Source organism: Borostomias antarcticus (genome assembly GCF_949987555.1).
Source record: "Borostomias antarcticus genome assembly, chromosome: 1".
Lineage (NCBI taxonomy): Eukaryota > Metazoa > Chordata > Actinopteri > Stomiiformes > Stomiidae > Borostomias > Borostomias antarcticus.
In genome coordinates, this window is record NC_140234.1 from 35,780,489 (window position 1) to 35,790,488 (window position 10,000).

Here is a 10,000-nt window from a genome sequence, read left to right on the forward strand (position 1 = left end):
TCTGTACTATATATATATGTGTGTGTGTGTGTGTGTGTGATCTGTAGTCAAATGCCACAATCCTGTGTGAGGATATTGAAGGACCCCCAGTGTAGAGGTGGGTGTGGCTCTGGGCAGGTGGGCGTGGCCCAGGTCCGGTGGGCGTGGCTCTGGGCAGGTGGGCGTGGCCAGGGCAGGGTTAGGGTGCTGCTCACCTTGCTGAGGTCCTTGGTGGTGACCCCATCGTCGTCGCGGCAGGGCAGCTTGTGGACGAAGGCGAGCATCTGATACTTGGCTCTGATGAACTCAGACTTGGTGGGACTGGACACGCAGACGGGAGAGAGAGAGAGAGAGAGAGAGAGAGAGAGAGAGAAAGAGAGAGGTCCAGACAGGTAGGGTGTGCTATGGTTGCTAGTGACTGTTGGTGTTGGATTTTGCAACAGAATTTTAAACAACATTCTTACAACAACTGCCAACTTTGGAATGTTGGGCGTTGGGAGTTGGTTGGCGTTGGTTGGGGCCGTGTGTGCAGGCACTATTAGGCATTAAAACCCAGTGCTAACCATCAAGACTGGTGTCTATGAACAAGTGCGTACTTGGAGAACACAGAAGTGTCTAACGAACCAGTGCGTACTTGGAGAACACAGAGAAGTGTCTAATGAACAAGTGCGTACTTACTGGACTTTGTCCTGAGGGTTGGGTTTCCGCCGGCCACTCTGCACCTGCGCGGGGTCCAGGAGAGAGTGCTCCCAGATGGAGTTGGCTCCGTTACTCGCCAGCGTCTGCACCATCTGAAACACAACAACAACAAGATTTAGTGACCCGGGAACAGCCCAGCCCAGAGCCCCTGTCCTGCTCTGACCCCCTCTCTCCCCCCCCCCCCCCCCTGTCCTCCCCTAGCCCAGCCCCCCCCCCCCGGTACCTGCAGCAGGGCCGGGGGCCAGCCGCTGTGCCTCAGGTGCTTGACGATGGAGATGTGGCGTCCCAGACTGCGGTGGACGGAGCAGCACTCATCACAGATCAGCACCCCCCGGTTAATACTGGTCCAGCCCGGATCTGAGACAGAAAGAGAGAGAGAGAAGAAAGAGTGAGAGAGAGAGAGAGAGAGAGAGAGAGAGAGAGAGAAAGAGATAAATTATATAGATACACATTGTGATTATTATTACCATTACCATTAATTACATATGATACAGCAGAGTTAGACCTAGGACTATACAGTGATGATCAAGGGCAGACACTGAAGGAGGCCCGACAACCATGACCAACACACACTGGACGAACACCATTTCACTGCGACTCAAAAGCCTGTGGCGCTCCCAGTACACAATAAACAAACCTGACCTTTATTCTGCCATAAGCTGCTCTGTGAAACAGCAGAGCCTCCCAGACCTGCCTCAGACCAGGGTAATGAGATCACAGCGCTCAGCGGCCGCCCGAGCCCAGAGCTCCACCAGGCTACCTGCTATAGGTCAGCCCAGAGCTCCACCAGGCTACCTGTTATAGGTCAGCCCAGAGCTCCACCAGGCTACCTGTTATAGGTCAGCCCAGAGCTCCACCAGGCTACCTGCTATAGGTCAGCCCAGAGCTCCACCAGGCTACCTGTTATAGGTCAGCCCAGAGCTCCACCAGGCTACCTGCTATAGGTCAGCCCAGAGCTCCACCAGGCTACCTGCTATAGGTCGGCCCGGACAAGGAGTTCTGACCCCTAGGGGCTCCGAGCACAGAGGCACACTGACATCCAGATAGATCTACTCTCCGCATGAGTCACTCAGTCCAGGGTAATATTAGTAAGGCTCCGGGCGCAACAGAGCCACGCACGAGACATTTGTCACGGGATAAACCAAGAACCAGGCCTCTGTGACACTTCCCCGCGGCGCCCGGAACAACGGCGCGTCGACGACGCCACGTAGCCCCCGCCCCCTTCCCAAAAAATACAGGCGGTCCACTTCGCACTCTGGGATCTTTTCGCTACGCTTTCTTCACGTGTATTAGGCGCGACAAGACGGGACACTGACGGGCGTTTGGGCGGTCAGGCCGTGGCCCGAGGACACTGGGGCTTAAACGAGGGGAAACGGTCAGCCAGGAAGACATCAGCATAATCACATCAACCGGGGCTTTATCTTAGGATCAATACCGACAATTTAGAAATTGGACTACCATGACAGATACCAGGAACAGCCGCCTCGACAGAAACTGCAGTCGATGCACCCTCATCAAAAGCTCTATTTTCAACCGGGCCGTGAGCATGTGAACAGCGCTAGCTGTCTACGGGTCGTGAGGTTCTGGCCTGCGACGCCGGCTTGGTAAAGCCGAGCGATGCTCTCTGTGGCGTGCCCGCCGGGTCCAGGAGAGGCCCGCGGTCGGTTCCCAATCATTCAAAGGGACTGACAAACAGTCGTTTAACTCGTGTTTAACACAGGAAGTGCTTCTGGTTGCTCGCCCACTCTGCGGTCAGTTGAGTCCACTCAGCACACGGGCGGTACTAATGGGATTTCACACACATCCGCTCATCCACACACACACACACACACACACACAAGACACTGGGTCTGGGCTGCAGAGAGGGGCGGGGCAGGGCGTATTGGGTCTGTGAGTAAGGGATGGGCGGCAGAGAGGGGCGGGGCACACTGGGGCTGGGCAGCAGAGAGGGGCGGGGTGTGCTGGGGCTGGGTTGTCACCAGCAGCAATGGTCATTGGTCACTCAGCAGCTAAACTCCAATCCACAGAGAGAGAGAGAGGGCAGTGCAGTAGTGGCCTGGTCAGAGCTGACCTGGTTCTGCTATAGGCTAACACAGGTCCGTTGTTGTCATAGTACCCACCTATTATTATTAACAATATCACCCTGCTGTGTTTGCCCTGTCTTGCTTTCGTCTGATCACCACACAGGCCTGTTCGTGCTACAGGCAGCTCCTGTTGTCGTCGTTGCTGCAGGAATGACAACAATGTCTGTTTGGTATGACAACCATAGTGCAATAGTGGTGGGGGAAGGCGGAGAACTCCCCAGGATGACAATGCGCTACGGTGGGGGAGTCCAGACAGGCAGATAACTATAAGTACAGACTGCAGAGTAATGCTAGGGGAATAGGGGCCGGTCGTAAATCAACTGGAGGAGAGCAGGTAGGTAAGCTCATAGACAACCCCCCCCCCCCCCCAAACACACATGCTTTCTCTCTCACACACACACACACACACACACACACACACACACACACACATACATACATTCCTACAGGGAGAGCAGCTGTGAAGAGAGCAGCTGCCATAACCCCTTCCCAAACACACGTGTGCGTGCGCACACACACATATACACATCCAGACCCTCTTCCTTAAATATGGGTGCAGGTATAGGGATACATATGCAAGTCTCTTCCATAAGGGAAGGGATTGGCGCTACCTCAAACAGCAATGATGATGATGATGATGAAGATGATATGATGATGCAGAGAAACATACACAAACATTACGCTACCTTGATGATGATGATGATGATGAAGATAATGATGAAGATATGATTATGCAGAGAAACATTACACAAACATTACGCTACCTTCAGCCACTGAAGGCATGGAAACCAGAAAGATCAATCAAGCAAGATGCTTAACAATGGGAGATATGCTAGTATCATTTTCCCATTGCTGGTACCATACATAATCTAGCTAGCCATGGTTTTCATCCACATGATCTCTCTACAGATGAGTTTTACAAAAGTCGCAGAGTATACTTCTCAATACTAGAATTAGGACTGCAGCTTTGAGTGATGAGGAGAGCTTCAGAGCAGTGACTTGCTAGCTAGTCTAGAATATACTATAGCTACTAAAGTTAGTAGTAGGTCTAGTCTGATGTGCTAGTATCTACGCCTAACCAGCTAGGGCTAGTGCTAGCATCTACGCCTAGGCAGCTGACGTTAGATAGTCTAAAAGTCTAGCCTCGACTTTGGTTGGGTGGGTGGTGAAATCAAAACTAACACTGCTAGCTAGTTGGCTAAAGCCACTTTTAAATCTGTTTGGCAAAAATTACAAATGTGGGGGACCGAAACTACCTTCATCAACTAGCTGGCAAATTAGATTCATGAACTGAATGGATAGCAAGCTAAGCTAGCCCTAGGTAGCTAGCTATTGCTAGCACTAAACTAGCGGTTTGCTAGCAGCAAATAACCCACTAACGTTAGCGTCAGATTCAGCCGACTCATGAAATCAAAACAAACGTCTTGCCGCTGCTCGACCCCGCTAGCTAGCTATCTATCACACTCTGATTTTCACTGTTTGGCTAGGTGACGACTTTCACAATAACTTATTCAAAAAAGGGTAACGTTACTTCCAGACAATTAGGCGAAACAAGCAATCGTCCGCTTGGTATAACACGCATATTGGGTGTTTATAACAGGCCTGGACGTCGCCTGGGAACCCGGGCGGTTTTCCTGCTGCGCTGGCCCGGCTGACAGTGACAGCGCACAGGCCCGCGGTCCCACCTACATGTCGCTATCCCTCCCAACGCATTGTTTCACACATTCTGTCCTACCTGGCGCACTGCAGTCGGCGCACACTTCTGTTCTCTGGACCTTTCTTGACATCTTGAAAGGTTCCAGGAGCGCCGTGGCGGTGTATTGGTCTGGATGATGATGCCTTTTCCCCCTCTTCCAAAAGCCCGATGTCTGTCTCCCGATGCCGCCCCGAATCCCCGGAAGCCGGAGATGTGCTCCTGGCTTTCACTAACCCGCAGTTAGCTGTCTTCCCTTCTTCTTTCCTATCTTTCTATCGGTCCTAAACTCCTGACCACACGGGTCTTAAGTCTTGTCGTTGTTATATTTGAAGCTACTAGCTATTGCTCACATCGAGATGTGCCCATAATAACACACTTGCGCGCACTGCACTGCAAACAACGAGACTTCTGTTCTACCTGTCACTGAGCTGAGCGCACCCTCTCTTCGCTCAGTTCGCTCTCTGCAATGCCCGTGGGAGAGAGTAGTAGCCTAGCGCAGAAAAATCATATTCCATCAAGCTTGGGATATTCCACACACGTATGGGCTACATCGTCCACATTTATTTTTAGGCACATGTTTAAATAGGTGCTAATAGCCCTAATATATATATATATATATATAAAAAAAAAAAGATTATGAATAAACAGGTGAAGCTTGGCATTATACATCTGTCAATTGATAGATCTGTCAAAATATCTCGTTATTATGTATTTATTCATTCCATTTTAATAACCTAGGTCGGTCTATGATGTGAAATAAATGAACATGTATTAAGGGACTAATCTACATCACTCTCATCAGCATCCCCAGGCTACATCTGATTGGCTGCAGAATGCTCACATTTCATTGCGGGTTGTCATCACTGACTCCTCGCAACAGTGCGTAGAGCGAGTGCACGTCGCTCACTATGGGAGCAGGGAGTATATGAGAAATCAGTTTATTCATAGAGGAAGACAGAGAGCCAGATGCATGATAGTGAGAAACTAAATGTGAAATTCCGCGATCTGTAGAAGTAGGCTAGTGCTTTTTTCAAATTGTTGAATGTAGAGAGCAGTAGCCTCATCATTCGTTTTTATAGAGCGCATTTTGGAAACGTCTAGTAGCATCACAGCAGAACGATCTGGTGCCGAGGATAGAATCTATTTTAAAGTAAGATTAAGCACAGAGACTCAGGGTAGGCGGCGAACTATGAACCGAAGATGATTTCTGCAAAGAAAACTCCAGAGAAGAATCGTTATCCTATCCACTATTTAGTGTGGCACAACAAGCATCGGCAGCTGGAGAAAGAGCTCTCAGCGAACGAGCAGGTGAGCGTTACGCGGCGACATGTCTTCGTCTTCATGGGTGGGTCGTGCCGAGCATCAGCTTTCTACATTGGGATGGGTTGAGGTGTGTCATCAATCCACGGTCCGAGAATCACGGTGATACATGCTAATTGGGGGACGGATTGAGGGAGGCAGGGGTTGGAAATGATTGAGCCTGATTTTTCGCCGTGCCTCCTTAATTTTATTGCGTCCCTCCTGAAGTGTTCACTGTCTCAGGTCTTGTGAAAATGTTCTCCCACAGGGTTTGCCATAGTTCCATAAAATGATGTCATTGCTTTCGGAACATCCTGAAAACTTGTAACAAAGATTTTTTTGGGGGGAAAGGACTTGAGGTAGGGTAACGTATAAGCTATGGGATGGAGCCTAAATAATGAATGTTACAGTTCCTGAGGGGCGGAATTTGTTAACGCCGTGTCAGCTGCCTGTAAGGCGTGGAGGTATTTCATGAGGTGCACGGGCTGCTGTTGCCTGCTGGGTTCCACTCTCCGGAACACTTCCCAGAGCCGGGAGGAAGAGAGGTGGTGGGGGCAATGCAGGTAGCGTGTGTGTGTGTGTGTGTGTGTGTGTGGGGGGGGGGTGCAAAGGAGAAGACAGTGGAATGCTGCCACAACAAGATGATGAAGTCTCTTATAATAATAATACTATTATACAATTAATTAATATGAGCATTTCTCTTTGTGTTGCAGGACAGATCCAGTAGAACATTTTGCCGTATGATGTGCGGCAGAACTATGCTCAGACAACACCACATACTGAGAATGTTTCTAGCCTACTTACATACAGTGAGAGGTTCCTTGCAGGTTAAACACAAAGTACTTAGTATTGATAGGTAAAAGAGAGTCTGTTAAGTTAAGGTGTGGGTTATCAGTGACATTTGACAAGTGTTACATCCCAATTTGCATCATGGGCAGACATTTACATGTGCAGTCTCCCAGTCCCAAAAGAGAAATGAGTTCATGCATATTACCCACACACCCATGGTCGTCCATCATTATATCTGGCAGGACAGTGCTTTCAATATTACCCTGGTCTGCCCTACTCTAGCCTACTCTACCCTGTCCTACACTGCCTTCTCCTACCCTACCCTGCCCTGTCCTACCCTACCCTGCCCTGTCCTACCCTGCCTTCTCCTACCCTACTCTACCGTGTCCTACCCTTCCCTGCCCTGTCATACCCTACCCTGCCCTGCCCTGGCCTGGCCTGGCCTGGCCTGTTTGACCCTAGCCTACCCTATCCTGCCCTGGATTGTCCTATCATAGCCTACCATAACCCACCCTGCCCTGTCATACCCTGCCCTGCCCTGTCATACCCTGCCCTGCCCTGTCATACCCCGCCCTGCCCTGTCATACCCCACCCTGCCCTGTCATACCCCACCCTGCCCTGTCATACCCCACCCTACCCTGTCATACCCCACCCTGCCCTGTCATACCCCACCCTGCCCTGCCCTGTCATACCCCATCCTGCCCTGCCCTGTCATACCCTGCCCTCCCCTGCCCTGTCATACCCTGCCCTGCCCTGTCATACCCCACCCTGCCCTGTCATACCCCACCCTACCCTGTCATACCCCACCCTGCCCTGCCCTGTCATACCCTGCCCTGCCCTGTCATGCCCTCTTCCTGCCCTGTCATACCCCACCCTGCCCTGTCATACCCACCCTGCCCTGCCCTGTCATACCCTGCCCTGCCCTGTCATACCGTGCTGGCCTGGCCATTTTAAGCTATCACATTATTATTATTATTATTATTATTATTATTATTATTATTGCATTATTATTGTATTATGATTATTTATTATGTTGTTTTTTAATGATGCTATATCGCAATAATATCGTGATATTTTTTGGGCCACAATAATCATATAGTGAAGATGTGATATAGTGACAGCCCTGTGCTGTCCTGCTGTACTGTATGATGCTGTGGAGAACGCTCAGCCTGCCAGACACAGGCAGTGAGTGCAGCACTGCAGATTATAAATATATATACAGAATATATCTATATAAAGCCTTACCACTCCAGCAGAGCCCTCGCTCGGCGCTCCCAGCTAGCCAGCAGAGGCGTGTGTCCCCTCCTCTCAGGGGAACAGGCACGCTGGCCTCCTGGTCGGCTGATAGGGTGTGGAACTAAACAGGAAGAACCCCCGTTCTCATGGCTGTGTTATTACACTGTTAGTACAGGTTGTTGTCAGCGTGTTGTTACAGACTCTATGCTGAGTCGTTACGAAAACATGTTGACCTTTTTCACTTTCACACAATGCAATTGTGTGCGTGCATGCGTGTGTGTAGGTGTGTGTGCTTGCGCGCCTGTGTGTGTGTGTGTGTGCATGCATGTGTGTGTGTGTGTACTGTATGTATGCATGTGTGTAGGGGTACTGTATGTGTGTAGATGTATGTGTGTGTGTGTGTGTTTGAGTGTGTGTGCGGGCGTGCGTGTGTATCCGTGTGTGCATATGTGTGTGTGTGTGTGTGTGTGTGTGTGTACAGTAGGTGTGTGTATGCGTGTGTAGGTGTGTGTGTATGCATGTGTGTGTGTGTGTGTGTGTGTGTGTGTGTGTGTGTGTGTGAGAGAGAAAGAGGGAGAGAGAGAAAGAGAGAGAGAGAGCGCACATGATCAATGATATCTTACTACCCAAGCGGAGAGATTGCTGGTTCTGATTGAGAGGGCCAAGGCTCTGTGATGTGGAACTGCTCTGTGTTCAGAGAGAGAAACGCTACACTGGATGACAGACAGTGTAATTGGCTATTGGCTATCAATGTACCCACAGAGGGGTGAGGGTGGGATTTGGGCATGAAAATAAAATCGTGACAGAGGGATGGAGTGAGAGAGTGAAAGAAGAAGTGCATAACAGCAGAGGTGTGGCGCAGCCTATCAGTGTATCTTAATGAAGCTCATACATCTTAATAAACCTCATACATCTAAACCTCATATGTCTTAATAAACCTCATACATCTTAATAAACCTCATACATCTTAATAAACCTCATACATCTTAATAAACCTCATACATCTAAACCTCATACATCTTAATAAACCTCATACATCTTAATAAACCTCATACATCTAAACCTCATACATCTTAATAAACCTCATACATCTAAACCTCATACATCTTAATAAACCTCATACGTCTAAACCTCATACATCTATACTCATACATCTTAATAACCCACCCGATCTGATTGAACTGTTTCAACTGTTAGAGACTGATAGATCTGTCCCTGGTGAACAGAGCTCAGATGAACAATTGCTCGTTCAGTTCCCTCCCTCTTTATCCATCTCTTTCTCCCTCCCTCTCCCCTTTTCCTCCCTCACTCTCTCTCTCCCTCTCTCTCCCTCTCCCATTTCCCCCTCTCTCTCTCCCTTTCTCTCTCTCTATTCCTCCCCTTTCGCTCTCTCTCTCTCCCTTTATTCTTCTCCCCTTTCCCTCTCTCTCTCTCTCCCTCTCTCTCTCTCTCTCTCCCTTTCTCTCTCTCTCTCTATTTCTCTCCCCTTTCCCTCTCTCTACCTTTATTCCTCACCCCCCTCTCTCTCTCTCTCTCTCCCTCTCCCTCCCTCTCCCTCTCTCTCTATCTCTCTCTCTCATGTTTATAATGCCCTTAGCCTGGCATTACTGTTAACTCAGCAGCTCTAAAGTATCATGATGTCATGCTGGCAGGACATAAGACCCACAAACCACCTCCTCTATCTTCCTCCGGTGTTTCAGCCCGCTGAGTCGGCGTGCCACACCATCTGTCTGTCCCTGCCTGGGATACGCACATCCCGGGATCCAATCTATCTTCTCTCTCTCTCTCTCTCCGTCTCTTCTCCTCCCTCCCTCTGAGGCGCTCCATCCCTCCGTCTCTCCATCCCTCCATCTCTGCATCCCACCGTCTCTCCATCCTTCCATCTCTCCATCCCTCCATCCTTCCATCCCTCCATCCTTCCATCCTTCCATCCCTCCATCCTTCCACCTCTCCATCCCATCATCTTTCCATCCTTCCATCCCTCCATCCTGCCATCGCTGCATCCCACCATCTCTCCATCCCACCATCTCTCCATCTCTCCATCCCTCCATCTCTCCATCCCACCATCTCTCCATCCTTCCATCCCTCCATCTCGCCATCCCTCCATCTCTCCATCTCCATCTCGCCATACCTCCATCTCTCCATCCCACCATCTGTCCATCCCTCCCTCTCTCCTCTCCTCCTCTGCGTCAGGAAACCCAAGCCTAACTGCAGCAGA

At 50.0% G+C, this 10,000-nt stretch overlaps 2 protein-coding genes across 2 annotated transcripts in view; one reads left to right on the forward strand and one right to left on the reverse strand.

Annotated features, from left to right (window-relative positions):
* Positions 1-4,617, reverse strand: part of git1 (G protein-coupled receptor kinase interacting ArfGAP 1) — a 29,525-nt gene extending 24,908 nt beyond the window's left edge. The window contains exons 1-4 of the mRNA XM_084461441.1: positions 4,498-4,617; positions 902-1,035; positions 658-770; positions 195-300 (exon numbers count right to left, since the gene is read on the reverse strand). Coding sequence (XP_084317567.1) covers positions 195-300; positions 658-770; positions 902-1,035; positions 4,498-4,549 — 405 coding nt within the window. The 5' untranslated portion in view covers positions 4,550-4,617. The remainder of the gene's footprint in view (positions 1-194; positions 301-657; positions 771-901; positions 1,036-4,497) is intronic.
* A 1,041-nt stretch (positions 4,618-5,658) lies between these two features.
* The window catches only part of ankrd13b (ankyrin repeat domain 13B), a gene marked incomplete at both ends in the record, with an annotated part of 32,776 nt that continues 28,434 nt past the window's right edge, over positions 5,659-10,000 (forward strand). Inside the window, one exon of the mRNA XM_084440820.1 lies at positions 5,659-5,766. Coding sequence (XP_084296946.1) covers positions 5,659-5,766 — 108 coding nt within the window. The remainder of the gene's footprint in view (positions 5,767-10,000) is intronic.